At 38.3% G+C, this 19,488-nt stretch overlaps 1 protein-coding gene across 1 annotated transcript in view; it reads right to left on the minus strand.

Annotated features, from left to right (window-relative positions):
* The window catches only part of ABCA10 (ATP binding cassette subfamily A member 10), a 93,658-nt gene that overhangs the window by 31,373 nt on the left and 42,797 nt on the right, over positions 1–19,488 (minus strand). Inside the window, 13 exon segments of the mRNA XM_017863365.1 lie at positions 5,129–5,266; positions 5,656–5,789; positions 8,383–8,549; positions 10,573–10,771; positions 13,841–13,894; positions 14,211–14,276; positions 14,517–14,553; positions 14,556–14,658; positions 15,858–15,948; positions 16,403–16,541; positions 17,236–17,372; positions 17,905–18,081; positions 18,476–18,586. Coding sequence (XP_017718854.1) covers positions 5,129–5,266; positions 5,656–5,789; positions 8,383–8,549; positions 10,573–10,771; positions 13,841–13,894; positions 14,211–14,276; positions 14,517–14,553; positions 14,556–14,658; positions 15,858–15,948; positions 16,403–16,541; positions 17,236–17,372; positions 17,905–18,081; positions 18,476–18,586 — 1,553 coding nt within the window.

Genomic DNA, 19,488 nt, shown 5'->3' on the forward strand with positions numbered 1-19,488 from the left:
TATATATTTTATATATTATATATATAGTGAAATAATAATATTTTTATTTGCTACATGTAGCATTTACTATATGGGAGGTGCTCAATAACTAAGAAGAGTCGTTTTTAAGATGAAAGCAAGGATGAAAGCACTAGAATTTAAAACAGACCAGGAAGCAATATCAGGCAAGAACCAACAAGTAGCTAAGGAACAGATGACAACTAGCTTAGTGAAGTATACATTTCAAAGTCTAGAAGGATAATAAGAAATAAAAATGGCATAATTTTAAAATAGTGTGAAAATGAGGTTATTAAAAGAAGTCATGACAGCTTTAGAAGAACACCTGCAGCAATCAGAGGCAACGTACAGCCAAATCTAGAGGAAGGGGAGCCTCACAGAACTGTGGAGCTAGTGACTCTTCTTTTTTTTTTTTTTTTTTGAGACAGAGTCTCGCTCTGTCGCCCAGGCTGGAATGCAGTGGCCGGATCTCAGCTCACTGCAAGCTCCACCTCCCGGGTTTACGCCATTCTCCTGCCTCAGCCTCCCGAGTAGCTGGGACTACAGGCGCCTGCCACCTCACCCGGCTAGTTTTCTGTATTTTTTTAGTAGAGACGGGGTTTCACCGGGATAGCCAGGATGGTCTCGATCTCCTGACCTCGTGATCCGCCCGTCTCGGCCTCCCAAAGTGCTGGGATTACAGGCTTGAGCCACCACGCCCAGCCGTGACTCTTCTATGCTGGTGGTTCTCTAAGTGTGGTCCCAGACCAGCAGCATCAACGTCACCTGGGTACTCACTGGAAATGCGAGTTCTCAGACCTCATCAAATCAGAATCTCTGGGGATGGTGTCCAGGAATCTGTTTTAACAAGCCCAGCAGGTGATACTAGTGTATGTTAAAGTGGAAGCACCTCTGGTCTATGACTTCTGCTGGGATATAAATCAGCCCCAACGAGCTGTCCCTGAGAAAGGAAGTTATTAAATCTGAGTAAAAGGGAAATTATGACTGAAAATAAAAATAAATTATCCTCCACAGTGGGTAAGCAATAAAATATACTATACTAATCCCTATTCTTACTATAATTGATTATTTTGTTTGGCTATGCATGAGTAAAAGAATGAATAATTATGGTTTTCTGTCAAAAGAAAATACCTGTTTCTGGCAAAAATGCAACAACTAGAAAAAGACTGAAATTCTTATCTTTCCTAAAGAAACATAATTTCCATTTGAATATTTTAAAAGTTATTTATGAGGAACTAAGAGAGAACTCAGCTTCCCTGGATCCACAGGAGACAATTTAATATCCAAATTGCTTCCTTGACAAGCCCTCCTAACATTAATTTTGTCTAGATTGATATACATTGCAAGAGAAGAAGGTTATGTATCTATGCATTGTCTCCTCTGTCTTCTGATTCGGTTTAGCAAAAAAGTAAATTAAAGAGCTCTATCTGTTGAACCCCGGAAGCGGAGGTTGCAGTGAGTCGAGATCACACCATTGCACTCCAGCTTGGGTGACAAGAGCAAAACTCTATCTCAAAGAAAAAAAAAAAAAAGAGAGAGAGAGAGAGAGCTCTATCTGAACCTCGTCAAAAGGGAAGAATAAGAACCCCATGTAAGAGACCTACCTAACATGTTGGAGCAATCAACAATGAATGTATTTGATGTCTGGAGGTAATATGCTAAGGCAAATATTCTGTGAGTTCATGAGTAATAATCGTAGTAAGCAGATTCAGAAACTAAACTCAGGTAACTGGTGGGTCCCTCTGGGGCCCACTGGCCACTTGAGACCCATTCAGCTCTGTGCAGGGTGAAAGTCTACCTGGAAAAGATAAATGTGTGTCTCATTGCATCTGAAGCAAAAGCCTCCACAGTAACTTCTTTCCTCAGCTCCATTTCTATTTACTCCACCAAAGGATTAATGTAACATTCCCCAAAACACTGGGAAAAAGAAAGGAAGAAGGAAGAAGCAGAAGCAGAAGAGTCAAAAGGAAAGGTACCCTCTATCAGACTGCAGGTGATAAGGAGGGTCAACCCAGGCTACTTTCTGCAGGAGCAGAATTTCTTTTCTTTCTTTCTTCTTTTTTTTTTTTTTTTTTGAAACGGAGTCTCGCTCTGTCGCCCAGGCTGGAGTGCAGTGGCACAATCTCGGTTTACTGCAAGCTCCACCTCCCAGGTTCACGCCATTCTCCTGTCTCAGCCTCCCGAGTAGCTGGGACTACAGACGCCTGACACGGCTCCCGGCTAATTTTTGTATTTTTAGTAGAGACGGGGTTTCACCATGGTCTCGATCTCCTGACCTCGTGATCCGCCCGCCCCGGCCTCCCAAAGTGTTGGGATTACAGGCATGCGCCACCGCGCCTGGCCGCAGAATTTCTTTATCTTGGTATTCTCTATGGAATTCTCTTTGGCAGCACCCAGAGGCCCCGGCAAGCTTCCTGCTACCATTGAGGGGAAAACGCCAAATACCGTCTTTCTTCCTCCAGAGCTGTCTCATGCTCAGCCAGACCTACTTTCCCTACAGAAAGGGAAAGTTTTTTTATTAAATGCAGGGTGAACTACAGCGGTTTGCACTCAGTAAACCCAGAATACATTTAATTCTGAAAATCCAAAAACCCTTTATATAATATTACTTAAAAGCTGCAAGATAATTTTTATGTCTTTACTGTAATGGAGTGAAGAGTTTGTCTAACAAAGGCTAACTGTAACATGCTTCACAGTAATTATAATAATGGCTCATGGTTGTGTGATACATTAAACACTTTTGAAAATAATATCTTAGTTGGCCGGGCGCGGTGGCTCAAGCCTGTAATCCCAGCACTCTGGGAGTCCGAGACCGGCGGATCACGAGGTCAGGAGATCGACACCATCCTGGCTAACACTGTGAAACCCCGTCTCTACTAAAAAATACAAAAAACTAGCCGGGCGAGGTGGCGGGCGCCTGTAGTCCCAGCTACTCGGGAGGCCGAGGCAGGAGAATGGCGTCAACCCGGGAGGCGGAGCTTGCAGTGAGCTGAGATCCCGCCACTGCACTCCAGCCCGGCGACAGAGCGAGACTCCGTCTCAAAAAAAAAAGAAAATAATATCTTAGTTGAATGTTACATCTACTTTATGAGGTAGAAAAAACAAGTATTAAAATAAAAAAAATTTTAAAATAGGACTATTACAGATTATCTGCTTGTAGTTCCCATCTTGCAGAAGAGAAAGCTGTGCCGTAATGGTAATAAACGGTGCACAGCATGACTGGTTATCCAGTCTACCCACTCATTCATCCATTCAACAAACACTTATAGAGCTTCTGCTCCATACAATGCATCATCCTTTGTGCTAGAAATAAGTCAAGTATAATTATTACTCTCAAGAAGTTCATATTTGAAAAACAATGACAAACTCAGTCTGAGCTCAGTTCCACTGAAAAATAAATTAGGAGGTCTTTAAACATTAAAGCATCTGCTGAAAAGTCCTGGAGGATGTTAGAAGGAGGTTGATTTAAAAAAAAAAAGGCGAGACAACATTGATTCTATATTAAAAGTAAACAAGACTAAATAAAGGCACGATTAACTCTGGAAGTATTGGGAAATAGATGAAATTATATTAGATATCACTCTTGAGGAATTACTAGAACTAAGTTTTGGTTGTATTTTTCTTATTTTTGCTCTGAACTGGTAGCACATTGCTATTACCATCTAGAGAGACAGTGTATTGTTTTATATTAGATAGTTTCTGCACTTACAATTAAATCACCATATCTCATTTGCAGAAAACTAGAGTTTGAGTTATATAGTATTAATTTCTTATTATGCAATTTTCCAATAAAATTTCATTATCTAAAACCACTATGCATATTCTCGCTAACATCCACATGATTTCTATAATTTTTCCCTTTTTTATCTATCATAATTAAACACATCGGTTAGGAATTATTTGACAATTTAGAAAGGATAACCAAATTGCATCTGATCAAAAATTGCACTTCACACCCTAAGTTGTAAAACATAAAGAAGCCAAACCCAAAAAGGCACTGCAGAATTTAAAATGAAGAACAATAGAACTGTTAAAAAATCATAATTTCAGGATTAGACCGTATTTTATCATAAATCCCTTTGTGGTGGAGATATACATATACATATGTGGGTGTCTATACATACATTCACACTTTTGCATTTGCATTAATCAGTGTATATGTCTTATATTCATCTAATTCTCCAGGGAAATCTGACAATCTGACATAAAATTAAGGATTTAGGTTTAAGGTATCTCTGGTATTCTTCATTTCCAAGCAAATCCATTCATTGATTTCAGTAAATATGCATTGAGTACCTAGTAAGTTGTATACGGTAAACCAAAGTCAAAATTATGAGTTTTCAACAGTCCTGTGATTTTTTTCTCTTTTATTTTAAATTCTGCAGTGTCCTTTTGGATCTTGGTTCTTCTAATATTCGTGTTGGGCTGTAATTCTTGATCAGACAAGATTTTAAACTAGAGGGTTGAGGCCAGCCATAAAACATAACTCAACAGAATACAAAGTCTTAATAAATGTAATGGAAAAAATAGATCAGGATAAGGGTTAGGAAGTGATAGGTTACATCTAATTTACTAAGAATTACATATTTAAATTTTTCCATAAAACTTTTGAATTTTAAAAATTTAATTAGACTAAACATAAAAGTACTTGAAAGACTCTTGATCTTTCAGAATAAGTAATAGCAAACGTGTATTTGAATGTTTCCTCTTTCCTTTACAGAAATGTAAGCTCTGTGTGGGTGAGATTTTTGTCTATTCTATTCATGCTGTATTCTCAACACCCAGAAGTACCAGAAAATAGTACACTCGGGAAGTAGTTATTGAATAAATTTAAATTGGTATATATATTTATATATATATATGTGTGTGTGTGTGTGTGTGTGTATATATATATATGCACCATGCTATGTTCTAGGTACTCAGTAAATTCATTTAATCTTCATAATAATTCTATAAAGTAGGTACTATTACACTCCCTATCTTGCAGATGAAGACACAAAGGCAAGGAGTAGCTAACAAACTTGCTGTTAAGTGGCAGAAACAGGATTTGAACTCACGTGGTAGACTCTAGAGCCCTCATCCTTTATCCCTCTGCTGTGTTGCCTCTTACATAAATCAATACTCTACTTACACGAGAAAATGACGTACTCTCCGTTTGAATAAGCTCCGTGAAGTTAAAAATTCCAGTAAGGGCATTGCTAACAATTCCCATAAGAACAGGAAAACAATTCAATTTCTTGGTATTACATGCAACTGAAAATCTGTAATCCTTAAAAAAAAAGTACACAAATATAAGTTCTAAATTCTTAGAGTAAATATATTTATTGTATACTTTGTATATAACCAGAGTGGAATTAGAGTGAGGAGACTATAATTTTTCTTTGACGCTTCTGCCTTCTTTGAATTGGGAAAAGGATGCATTATTTTTGTAATTCAAGTGACTTGCTTTGTAAATGAAATGGATTAACATTTACTAACATGAAAAGATGTCAAATATTTACATTTTATGTGACAAATAAAGTTTCAAGCCTCCTCTAATATGATGCCAATTTGGAAAACATATTTAAATTCCCTATCGTTTCAAGTATTAGGATGTGGCCAAAAAAAAAAAAAAAAAAAAACCACTCATCATAAAACAGTGCATTGAAGCAAACATACCTTCTGGTCACCAGACACTATGATGGCTCCATTGTAGGAGGGATCGTCTGAGCCATTTCTGTTTCTAAAGTCATCTATTTCCAAAACTATATCCTGACGCTTCAGTGAATGCACGAGGTCTTCAATATTCGATCCTAACGTAGTGGAAGGAAGGCAACAGGAAAAAAAAAAAAAAGCAAGAAAATCAAAGTCAAAGCTTAAAATAATAATGATTCCCAATCGTGTTAAGAAAAACCCAGAATAGCTTAGTAAAGAGTCTTGCTCTTTAGGAGTACGATACTATTCATTCTGATGCTACGACATTAAGTTCCATTTACCATCTTCACTGTGACAGGCTCCTTTATTCTTTTCAGAAATATATTCGTTTATCTTACAATTCTCACCAGGTGAAAAGAGTTTACGAAAAGAAGATTGCAATTCTCACAGGAAGGAAATTTGCTAGTAGTGACTTTTATAAACTTTACCAGAACCGTATAATGTTTGTAATTATGAATAATACATACAAAATATACCTCATGACCCAGGCTTATCCTAGTGATCCTATCAACCTTAAATGGTACTAACCTTGCCATGATATTTAAAGTACTAGTAACCCATTCAAAACATCTTTACGAAATTAAGTTAACTTGATATTTGCCATTGTGCCCATTAAGTTTTGTGACTTGACTTCCATCATAGATGGAAAGGAAGTCACATTGGTCAGAGGGAGAAGTCAAGCTATGATGCAGCCTCCACATCTGAATCAACCACCCCCCAACAAGGCAGCTCTGGATTTAAAATGACCCATCAGGGAGAGAATCCACAGACGCTTTGAAAGAGGTGGCTTGCAGCTGCAGGCTCCATGAGACAGCTGAAAAACTGAGTGTCCTAGGTGAGAAAGGGGAATGTCCACCCCCAAACACACATCTTCACTGGGGAACCTGAAGGTCCAGATCACGGGAGGATTTTACCTTACCTGGAGCTAAGATGAATTTAGAAAGCCAAGCAAAATACAGTGGGAGAGGAAGCAGTGGGAAGAACCCTGTGGGCACTCTCAGCCCCTAGGGAAGCCATTTTTGACTTTGTCTCAGAGGGGTCCTTGGGGAGGGCTGCCAGTGGAATTGGGGAAAGACCACAGGGAGAAGGAAACTTCCAGCTGAACTTTGTAACAATTTCAGCCAAATGCATAGTTTCCTGGACAGAATCTTGGGGGAGGGCATCATCAGGAAGTGCAGATACAAGCACAGAAACCATGGCAGGGGGAAGGCACATAACCCAAGAGTCCTGCTTGCTTTCTCAAAGGGAGTCTTGTAGCGTAGGGTGAATTCTCAGTCCTGCTCACCAGCTGCCTGGAAACAAACTCAGTTCTGTTGTAGGGGCATTGAGATCACCTTGTGGGCTGTGTGGGAACTGGGTGAGGCCTGTCACTGCCGGCTTTCCCCCACTTCCCTGGCGACCTATATGATGCAGCAGAAGCAGCCATAATCTCCATGGGATCATAACTAACTCCATCCGCCATGCCCCACAGGAGCTGCAGCAAGCTCTGTCCAAGTATGGTCTAAGCTCAGACATGCCTAACCCTACCCTCACCTGCTGGTCTTTCTCCACCCACTCTGGTAGACATAATCTCTTGGAAGTTCTATGGCCCCGACCCACTACCTGAGAAACCTGAATACTTATCCAGGCGACCCTAGGGGAAGCTTGCATTCTCCCTATACTACCATAGTTGATGCTCTCTTGAAATTGCCACCTCCAGGCTGGAGGCTGACCAATACCAGCACACTACACAAAACCACAACCAAGGACCCTCACAGAGTCCACTTCACTCCCCTGCTACCTCCACCAGAACAGGTGCTGGTACCCACAGCTGCGAGACCTGAAGATGGATCAAAAAATAATAGATGTTGCATGGATGTGATAAAAAAGGGAACACTTTTACACTGTTGGTGGGAATGTCAACTAGTAAAACTACTATGAAAAACAATGTGGAGATTCCTTAAAGAACTACAAGTAAGTCTACCGATTGATCCAGCAATCCCACTTCTGGGTATCTACTAAGAGGAAAAGTAGTCATTATATGAAAAAGATACTTGCACACACGTTTATAGCAGCACAATTCACAATTGTGAAAATATGGAACAAGCCCAAGTGCCTGTCAATCAATGAGTGGATTAAAAAAGTTATAAACATACACACACACACACACACACACACACACACCTTGGAATACTACTAATCCATAAAACGAAATGAAATAATGACATTTGCAGCAACCTGGATGGAGTTGGAGACCATCATTCTAAGTGAAGTAGCTCAGGAATTGAAAAATCAAACATCATATGTTCTCACTCATAAGTGGGAGCTAAGCAATGAAGGCACAAAGGCGTAAGAATGATATAATGGCTTTTGGGGACTCGGGAAAGGGTGGGACGGGGTTGAGGGATAAAATACTACACATTGAGTACAGTGTACACTGCTCAGGTGATGAGTCCACCAAAATCGCAGAAATCACCATTAAAGAACTTATACATGTAACCAAACACCACCTGTTTCCCACAAACCTATTGAAATAAAGATAATACAAAATAAAAATTATTTAAAAAGAAAATTAACCCATCAGTTTCCTTCACTTGAAAATGGAGCAAGCTGGACAGACACCATTTTTGTTTTCAATTGTCTCTCAGGTATGTGCTTTCCAAAGATCTTTAATAATAAAAATTGACACTATATTTCAGCCCCGTTTCTCACCTGTATTATTAATGATTAATAGGCTGGTAAGAGGCATCTTTGGGATTTGTTCCAGAGAAAGGAAATACATAGTGGGTGAAAACTCCCAACAATGAGTTTCACGAAGTACTTTATACATTATCTTTTCTAGAATGATGGGGATAAAAGCAACTCCAAGTACTAGTGACCTAAGTAAAACAAAATTATAACATGAGTCTGAAGCAATTTTCCTCTGATTATTTAAGTCACAAAGATGCTATATAAGTGCTAACTATGGAAATTCCACATGCATGTGTGGTGTTTAGTTAGATAAAATGAAACATACAGTGACAGTAATCTGAGAATTGGCACAAAAAAATTACATAATTTGTATCACATTGGAAGATATTCAAGGGTAACAGAGCATCAAGAGAAAAGGTGGAACCCAGGGACAATCCTCTGTCAGTATGCTGGTTTACCAGGACAACACAGGAAATGATTTTATGAGATAACAGGGGCCTCAAACTGCCTGCTTGGGTACTTGTGATGAGAAAGAAGCCCTATTTTACACTGCAGCCTCAAGCTTGCTATGTGCACAACTGGAAGTAAAATTTTAACTTTCTTCAATTGTTAGTTTACAAATATTTTAATTTTCATGAAACTAAATGCAACATTTAAAACACTATTTTTATATCTAGAAGTCATCCCACCAATTCAAACTGCAAGTGAAATGTTTCCAAGCAATCTTTGTTTCTCTAATAAGCATATGAGTCCACCCTGCAATGACTACTTTCCCATCAGACTTCAGACTCTACCTTCTTCTCCCTATCAGCCTTATATTTCATAGGAAAAAAAAAAAGGAATAGGACAGAAACTCCTTCATCTTATTGCTGCCAAAAGAAAAGAAAACATCCACAGATTCAGTCATCCTCTCATTCTTTTATTCTGCTGAAATACGTAATAGATCTTTGCTCCTAACAAAGAGGTCAGGCCTTGTCAATACTGTAATGAATCCAAACTCTCCACCCTCCGTGTATCTCTCATTCATTATAAAATCAACTTTCCTCCCGACTTCACATTGCCTTTTAGCTTCTGCTCTTTCTACTCCCCTCCATAGTCAAGCACCACAAAAGAGTTGCCTACTTTCAGACCTCTTGATAAAACCTTTAATAACTTCCCTTTTGCCAAATTCAATGGATGCTTTTCTTTCTCAACTGCTATTAGCCCTCCATATTTTCTAATCTTGGCTTAAATGTAACAATTTCAATAAGACCAATGCCAACAAACCTATTTAGAATTGTAATGTACCTCTAACTCCTGTCATCCCTTCCTATCCCCTTTTCTACTCTATTTTGTATAACCTGGCATATAAGTTATTTAGTTTTATATTCAGTATTTTTCATCTTTTCCACCCAACCAGATGTAAACACCATGAGAGTAGAAATCTGTGCCATTTGTATTCACTAATATAACCAAACTCCTAGAACAATGCCTAGTATACCACAGCAGGCTTCAATAAAGATTTGTGATATAATTGAACAAGTTTAAAGGCCTTATCAATTTTGTTCACTACAGCAGTAAAACTGTGCCCCAAAGAGTTAAAGAAACCAATGACTAGCAGAAATCATTGAGTTTGTAGGGTGTCAGATTGAAAGAAGGAAAAAAAAACAAGAAACAATTTGCTGAAACACTGAAACTCCCTCAGCTTGTAAGATAATAAAACTGGCTGAAATCCGCTGAAACCAATATGGCCAATTACAGTCTGTCCAGAATCATCCTGCTGACTTCACAGTCTAAATTTCCACCATATATTTCATACCAACTGCACTTGAATTTGCACAAGGGATACATGAGGAGGCATGAAGAGATATCTGTGCATGCCTGAGGACTTTCCAGACCTCTCCTTTTCTTCTATCATGCTTAATTCCAGAATTCACTCTCTAAACCTTTTCTAATAAAATTACTGCCTTAAAGTCAGCACAGGGAGACAGATTTGAGCTGACTTCCTGTCTCCTTGTGAGTCAACTTGCAATAAAATCTTTTCTCAAAATCCAGTGTCATAGTATTGACTTCTAGCACATGAGGCAGTGACATTTTCCTCAGTAACAGCAGGATAGGTAAAGATATTTAAAAACTGTTAAATGAATGAATAAATTAATATATTTATTTTCTTAATATTTGAATGTTTTTTCATATATTGACGAAATAGATATAAAGTAATCTGATACTCACAAACACAAAAGAACTCTCCTTTCACGCCTTAACTTTAAGAAGCGAAGTGTTGCCACCGCATAGATTTGTCGTCTCCAGAGAGTTGCACTACTGACAGCCTTTCTTGTTTCAGGAAGAGAACAAAGAACCTGTTCCATTTCAGACTCATTTCCAGTATTTCTTGTCACATATATTTTCTTTTGTTTCCCAATGTCAAAATCTACAATCATGTAATAAAACATTTTAATAGGTTATGTTATCTGCACTTTCTCTTTAAAAACTTTGAAAATGATGTTCGACTATTTGAAACAGCACTTCTAACAAGTTGAGCTACTGATATCCACAATCAAAATTTACATTAAAAATCTTTCCTTCAAACATATGTAACGGATTCAATTCCAATGAGACAGTAAATTAATTTTTGAGGATGATTGAGGCTTCCTAACAAGCATTTATTCTTTCAAACTAATAATAGCAGCTCTTCACTAAGGGATACTTTTGCAGAGCAAGTTCTTTTTTGTTTTGTTTTGTTTTTTGTTTTTTTGTTTTTTTGAGGCGGAGTCTCGCTCTGTCGCCCGGACTGGAGTGCAGTGGCCAGATCTCAGCTCACTGCAAGCTCCGCCTCCCGGGTTTACGCCATTCTCCTGCCTCAGCCTCCCGAGTAGCTGGGACTACAGGCGCCCGCCACCTCGCCCGGCTAGTTTTGTATTTTAGTAGAGACGGGGTTTCACCGTGTTAGCCAGGATGGTCTCGATCTCCTGACCTCGTGATCCGCCCTTCTCAGCCTCCCAAAGTGCTGGGATTACAGGCTTGAGCCACCGCGCCCGGCCGCAGAGCAAGTTTTATGCGGAAGCACAAAGACAAATTTATGTAGCTGAGTTTCCAAAAGGCCTTCTCCGTCATCTGGAATTTCCCCTACAGGATTAAACACTGATGATTGACATCTCAGTAATGAGTTCAAGACATTGTGCTTTCAAACGATGGAAAGTCCATGGAAAGGCCTCCTGTTTGAGTCCCGCATACATCACACTTTAACTGTACAATTTTGGCTAATGACACAACTTCAAATATCAGTTTTCGCATGGGCAGCTTGATGTTATTATGGGAATTAAAAACAATATAATTCAAGAACTGCGCACAATGGCTGGTATACAGTAGTCTCCTAAATTCTTTTTTTTTTTTTCTTTCCAATTTTTATTTTCGGTGCAGGCTTGTTACATGGGTAAACTGTGTGTCATGGGGATTTGGAGGTTTGGTGTTCAGACAATTTTGTCATCCAGGTAATCAGCATAATACCCACGAGGTCATTTTTCAATTCTCATCCTCCACACTTAAGTAGGCCCTGGTGTCTGTTTTTCTCTTCTTCGCATTCGTGTGTACGCAATGTTGACTTCTCACTTATAAGTGAGAACATATGGTATTTGGTTTTCTGTTCCTGTGTTAATTTCTTTAGCATAATGGCTTCCAGCTTACTCCATGTTGCTGCAAAGGACATGAGCACATTCTTTATGGTTGCGTGGTACTGCATAGTGTACATGTAACACATTTTCTTTTCTTTTTTTTTTTTTTTTTTTTTGAGACGGAGTTTCGCTCTGTCGCCCAGGCTGGAGTGCAGTGGTCGGATCTCAGCTCACTGCAAGCTCCGCCTCCCGGGTTCACGCCATTCTCCTGCCTCAGCCTCCCGAGTAGCTGGGACTATAGGCGCCCGTCACCTCGCCCGGTTAGTTTTTTTGTATTTTTTAATAGAGACGGGGTTTCACCGTGTTAGCCAGGATGGTCTCGATCTCCTGACCTCGTGATCCGCCCGTCTCAGCCTCCCAAAGTGCTGGGATTACAGGCTTGAGCCACCGCGCCCCGCCAACACATTTTCTTTATCCAGTCCACCACTGATGGGCATCTAGGTTGATTCCGTGTCTTTGCTATTGTGAATAGTGCTGCAATGAACATATCTGTATATATCTTTATGGTAGAATAATTTATATACCTTTGGCTATATCCTCAGTAATGGGATTGCTGGGTCGAATGATAGTTCTATTTAAAGGTCTTTGAGAAATCTCCAGACTGCTTTCTGCAGTGGCTGAACTAATTTACATTCCCACCAGCAGAGCATAATCATTCCCTTTCCTCCACAACCTCATCAGCATTTGTTATTTTTTTGCTTTTTAATAATAGCCATTTGACTGGTGTGAGATGGTGTCTCGTGGTTTTGATCTGCATTTCCCTATTCATTCATGACATGGAGCATTTTTTCATATGCTTGTTGGTTGCATGTATGTATTCTTCTGAGAAGTATTTGTTCATGTCCTTTGTCCATTTTTTAATGGGGTTGTTTTTGGTTTGTTGATTTGTTTAAGCTCCTTACAGATTCTGGATATTATACCTTTGTTGGATGCATAGTTTGCAAATAATTTCTCCCATTCTGCAGGTTGTCTGTTTGCTCTGTTGATAGTTTCTTTTGCTGTGCAGATGCTCTTTAGTTTAATTAGGACTCACTTGTCAATTTTTCTTTTTGTTACAACTGCTTTTGGAGTCTTCATCATGAAGTCTTTGCCAGAACCAATGTCCAGAATGGTATTTGTAGGTTTTCTTCTCAGGTTTTTATAGTCTTAGGTTTTACATTTTTTAATCCATCTTGAGTTTATTTCTGTATAAGGTGAAAGGTAGGGCTCTGGTTTCAATCTTCTGCCTGTGATTAGCCAGTTACCCCAGCACCATTTATTAAACAGGAAGTCATTTCCCCATTGTTTGTTTTTACTGGCTTTGTTGAATATCAGATGATTGTAGGTGTGTGACTTTATTGCTGTGTTCTCTAACTTGTTCCATTGGTCTATGTATAGTAGCCTCCTAATTCTTCTAATTATTATTACAAAGTAAACTAAGGAAATAACATTTTATTACTTCTTGTTAATAACATTAATTATAATTAGTTTATTAGCTAATTAAGAGCACATTTTTATAAGGAATGGCAAGTAAGAGGCAGTATCAGAATTCATCACTATAGCAGAGAGTTTTGATGATAAGGAAGAAGTGGTCATTGCAAAGAGATGTATCTGTCACTGACATGGGAAGCAGACAGATGTTGGAAAGCAATTTGCCTAGCACCAAGACTGATTATATTCGATATAAAATGATTATAATACTTTTAAAAGTGGACAATGCTATTTTCTGTCTAATGCATATTATAGGTAGAAATCCACATAAAAATCTACAAACATGAATTAGAATATCATCTTTTTCTCTTCTCTTTTTTTTTTTTTCTTAATTTTCTGCTAGACACACATTTTTATACCTGGTTCATCAATTGCTGATTTTCCTTCTAGGTTCAAGAATACTTCATTCAGGCCGGGCGCAGTGGCTCAAGCCTGTAATCCCAGCACTTTGGGAGGCCGAGACAGGCGGATCACGAGGTCAGGAGATCAAGACCATCCTGGCTAACATGGTGAAACCCCGTCTCTACTAAAATACAAAAAACTAGCCGGGTGACCTGGCGGGCGCCTGTAGTCCCAGCTACTCGGGAGGCTGAGGCAGGAGAATGGCGTGAACCCGGGAGGCGGAGCTTGCAGTGAGCTGAGATCTGGCCACTGCACTCCAGCCTGGGCGACAGAGCGAGACTCCGTCTCAAAAAAAAAAAAAAAAAAAAAAGAATACTTCATTCAGAGTTGTCATTGAAACACCATAATTCCTTATGCCCTGGTCAGAACACTTATCAAGGTCACTGTAAAGATCTAAAAAGCCAATAATAATAAGTCAATGCAATTAAAAGTATCAATGAGTACATTAAAATACTAATGTCGAAATGTTACTCAAAATAGATGTCTACAAATGTTTTCATATTAAAGCAATCACAATAATCCAAGGAAATCTTTTCTATAAGCTTTAGAACTCAATTTATAGAACAACAGAAAATGCAGTCAGCATAATCATGAACACTTACATATATTCTATGTGATTACACAGTAAGTTACCTGGAAATCTGTTCGTTTTTTCCAAAGGCAAACTTTTTATACAAGCTTTTCTTCACTTTCTGTTGTTAACTTGGCATCAGGAATGTGCTGTTTAATAAGGGATGTGATTTTCTCTGTGTCACACATTTCATTCCTGTGTAAACTATTATATCAAAGGAGCCATAAGTCTCTTGAATTCTTTTCCAACACCACTACTCATGAAAAGATAGTTTTTTATTAAACAGTTTATATGTATCACAGGCATATTCTACTTAACTGTAGTAATTGGTTCCTGCAAATCACATACTCCACTTCAAATTGCTAATTCAACTTCAAAGTGCTAATTGGTAGCCTATTTTGCATTATTTTAAATGGAAAAATCATAGTACATATCAACACCAATTTCTCTAAATGTAATTAAAGCAGTGACATTTTAGCATACATACACACATACACAAACACACACATATATACACATATATATATACATATATAAAACTATCACAATTGTGCTATGTGTGTGATATATATAAAAAAATCATGATAGGATATAAAATACAAGAAACACTGCTTCTTAATAAATGGAAAATTAATAAGGTTTTTAATAAACAGTTGTTTTCTATGCAGTAAGTGGTTTCTCTTAATGTCAACAACTTCTATTTGCAGAGCTTGTTGGTGAGTATTTGATGCTTTCTAAAATGTTCCCATGTGATATTCTGCCATTCTATCAATGAGATTTGGAATATAACTACAGAATTTTAGTGCAAAGTGTTTTGCTAAAATTAATCAATGGCTTATTGAGGACATAAAGATAATTTTTTCTATACAAATATTGGCTTAAAAATGTTGTACAGACTGGGCATGGTGGCTCCGCTTGTAATTCCAGCACTTTGGAAGGCCGAGGCAGGCGGATCATGAGGTCAGGAGGTCGAAACCATCCTGGCCAACATGGTGAAACTCCGTCTCCACTAAAAATACAAAAAATTAGCTGGGTGTGGTGGTGCATGCCTGTAATCCCAACTATTCAGGAAGTTGAGGCAGGAGAATCCCTTGAACCAGGGAGTCGGAGGTTGCAGCCACTGCACTGCAGCCTGGCGACAGAGCGAGACTCCGCCCTCCAAAAAAAAAAAAAAAAAAAACATTGTCTTGAGAAGTATATACTTTGTTTTTTAATTAGCATGCTTAAAACCAAGAGATAACCAACAAAGGAAATGTTAATGAGGGAGACATTTTGGGCTGTTTATTGCAAAACAATTTCTACCAAAAGTTAACTTGCCTTTCTTACATTTCTAAAGGCTTCTATAAAATGTTACCCTCATATTAATACGCTCATTTAGAAATAACCACACCTAGAATACATACCTTAAATGATATCCAATACCCCACTTTCGCTTCAGAAACAAAGATGATCCTGCACATTTCAACTTCCCTTTAGACAGAAATACTTTCCTATCTGAGTAGAAAGGAAGATTCAAAAAATTATGTGAAGAAAATTCCTTACATGGTATATTCTCTACTTTGGATACCAAAACACTGAATGAAATTTGCAAGATCAATACAACCATAATGTCATTAAGCCCCTGGGTGCAGTATCATTTCTAATCCCCATGCCTATTGTGAAACAGGCCTCAGAAATTCACGCATTCCCCATAGCTAATCAAGTGTCACAAAACTTTCCAAGGATGGCCTGATTCTTCACCTCTTCCTTTGTCTACATACTTTGCTATGTAACTTGGCAGGGTTACACCCCATGTGACTTGTTGTAGTCAATGACATGTGGAGGCTTGAAATGGGCTTCTGCAAATAAACTGCAAACAAGATTTTCTTCTTTTGAAAACAGGCTATTAAAAATAACTCTCATGTTAAACCTTTAAATAACTAGTTGGAATAAAGAAGCCAAGAATCACCAGCCAAGATGTCAGCCTCATCCATGAATTGGGTACTGAAGAGGATAACCCGGTCTACTTTATGCTCCTTCAGGAGGCTCCACACTCGGTGCCTCAAAAAGGGATCCAATCCAGCAGTTGGTTCATCTAGTAGCAAAACCTACAGAGGAGGAAACATATGAAAGCATCTTCCTCTTCACAGTGAGGATCTTCAGAAAGCACCATGAAAACTAGTATGATTTCTAGACTCAAATACAGTCCTCCACCAGATCCCTAATGTCAGGCCTCTGAGCCCAAGCCAAGCCATCGCATCCGCTGTGACTTGCACGTATATATGCCCAGATGGCCTGAAATAACTGAAGAATCACAAAAGAAGTGAAAATGCCCTGCCCCGCCTTAACTGATGACATTCCACCACAAAAGAAATGAAAATGGCCGGTCCTTGCCTTAAGTGATGACATTACCTTGTGAAAGCCCTTTTCCTGGCTCATCCTGGCTCAAAAGCTCCCCACTGAGCACCTTGTGACCCCCCACTCCTGCCCACCAGAGAACAACCCCCCTTTGACTGTAATTTTCCTTTACCTACCCAAATCCTATAAAACGGCCCCATCCTTATCTCCCTTCGCTGACTCTCTTTTCAGACTCAGCCTGCCTGCACCCAGGTGATTAAAAAGCTTTATTGCTCACACAAAGCTTGTTTGGTGGTCTCTTCACACGGACACCTAACAAGCTTGACTGGTACTTTATTATAAATTTTCCCTCACATTTGGTAACTACAGTAGAAGTTGGACTTTAATAATAGTTGTATATCCTCCAACCTAAATTAATTTTAAAAATACATTTTTTTCTCTCACCTGAGGATCTCCTAAGATGGCAATCCCTAATGTTAGCTTTCTCTTCTGCCCACCACTTAATTTCTTAGCAATAATGTCTTGAATGCTTTGCATATCTAATTCCATTATAATTCTTTTTACCATATCAAAAAAAAACTCTTGTGTTAGCAATACAAATATTGACTTAAAGCAGTTTTACTCTCTAAAAATGAAAGAATATTATGATAGAACTTCATCTCTGAATTACAGCTGTTATCTATCAAAGATAAAGTAGGGCCGGGGCGCGGTGGCTCCTAAGCCTGTAATCCCAGCACTTTGGGAGCCGAGGCGAGTGGTATCACGAGGTCAGGAGATCGAGGGGAACACCTCCTGTGCTACACACGGTGTTTTGGAAACCCCGTCTCTAACTAAAAATACAAAAAACTAGCCGAGCGCGGTGTCGGCGCCTGTAGTCCCAGCTACTCGGAGCCTGAGCAGGAGAATGGCGGAACCCGGGAGGCGGAGGCTTGCAGGAGCCCAGATCGCGCCACCGCACTCCAGCCTGGGCAACACAGCTGAGACTCCGTCTCAAAAAAAAAAAAAGAAAAAAAAAAAAAGTAAAGTATTTTTTTTTTTTTTTTTTTTTTATAGCTGAAACAAAAAAATATATCCAAAAGTAATATCCAAAGCCATCAATTTTAATGTTCTTACCTCTTGTTTCCACTTCCTTTGGCTGAATCCCTTTTATTTTAGCAAATACCCTGAGGTTTTCTCTCACAGTGAGGAAGTCAAACTGAAAATTGAACTGTGGACAAAATCCAATGTTCTGTCTAATTTCTTCCATGTCAGTTATTTCAGAGAGTTGGGTATTATAAATAGTGGTTGATCCTATAAATAGAAAATTAAAAGGCTTTACTGCCAGAATGCTAATTCTATGCAGAGTGATAATATATGTCACTATTTAGATTTTGTTCAAAAAACTTGTTTTTATTAAAGAAACTTCACATTTTCCAATTGCATAATTAATACATTGAATAATTCAGATTACTCTTAACGTAAATATCTGTGTCCACAGCAATGCAAAGTACACATGGAATGTCAAATAATAGTGGAATACAGATACAAATGTTTTCATGAATTTATGTACATATGAGATAAATATTTCCTGTTCTAAATTATTCAACTGTGTAACAAGTCCAATATATAGAAAAATTTTTACACAATCAAATCAATTTACAACTTGCTTTTTCAGCCAACTTACTTTATAAAACTATTTTCTCACCTTCTGTAGAAACAGACAATCCACTAAGAATGTTTAGCAGTGTTGATTTACCAGCTCCATCATGCCCAAGTATTGCAGTGATCTGTCCTTCATATATGTCAAAAAATATGCCTGTTTTAGAATAAAATGTGGAAATTAGATTTTGGATTATATGCAGATGGAATGGACCTTAAAATTGGAAAAGTAAAATATATGTCAGCATTTCATTTCATTGGTATCTTAATACATCCCCTATTAAATTATACATTTAATTGTATAAGTGATGTATTCATGAAGACAAAGCTTCAATTTGTCTGAGAAACTGGATCAAGACTGGGAATATAATAAATTCCTACCTTCTTGCTTCCTTCAAATCCTTTGAATGTCAAAGAATCTGTACATTTAATATTTAATAAAGCAAAGACTACTAGGAATAAAAACAAAACAGTTTATTTGCTTCCTAGGCAAAGGAAAGCAGTGTGGCTTAAGAAATTGTCTCCCTGAGACTTGCAGAGCTAGAAACAGAAAGTCTGGGTGTAGAGAAAAGGGGGAGAGTTTATTTCATATTTGGAGGGCGGTAGAATTGGTAAGGAGAACATTGGTGAACTATCTCCTGGTACTGGTCATCATTCTGCTTTATATCACAAAAGTATGGGCATGATATTTAGAAATGTCTGCTGGGATCTAAGACATGTCACAGGCATTTTCACATATATGTGCCTAAGGCTTGACAACTTTCTCTTTAATGTTTGAAAACTTAACTCCACCAGAAAACAAGAATTCAGTTAGCATGCCAGAAATTTTAGGAGATTCTCTGAAGACAGAAAACAGAGGAAATTAGATTGTCAGAGAGTCAAAAATCAGGCAAACCACAGCCCAAAATAGACAATGAAGAGTTCTATGAAAGTAAAACCAATTTCACTGATACTTCAAGCTTAGTTTGAGAAAGTCAGGTCAAAGATTATAAACCGGTATAAACCATGCATTCCTATTTTTGAAAAAATATTTTATATATAAATGTATATATAGAAAAA

Source organism: Rhinopithecus bieti, unplaced genomic scaffold (assembly GCF_001698545.2).
Source record: "Rhinopithecus bieti isolate Rb0 unplaced genomic scaffold, ASM169854v2 scaffold_2349, whole genome shotgun sequence".
Classification (NCBI taxonomy): Eukaryota; Metazoa; Chordata; class Mammalia; order Primates; family Cercopithecidae; genus Rhinopithecus; species Rhinopithecus bieti.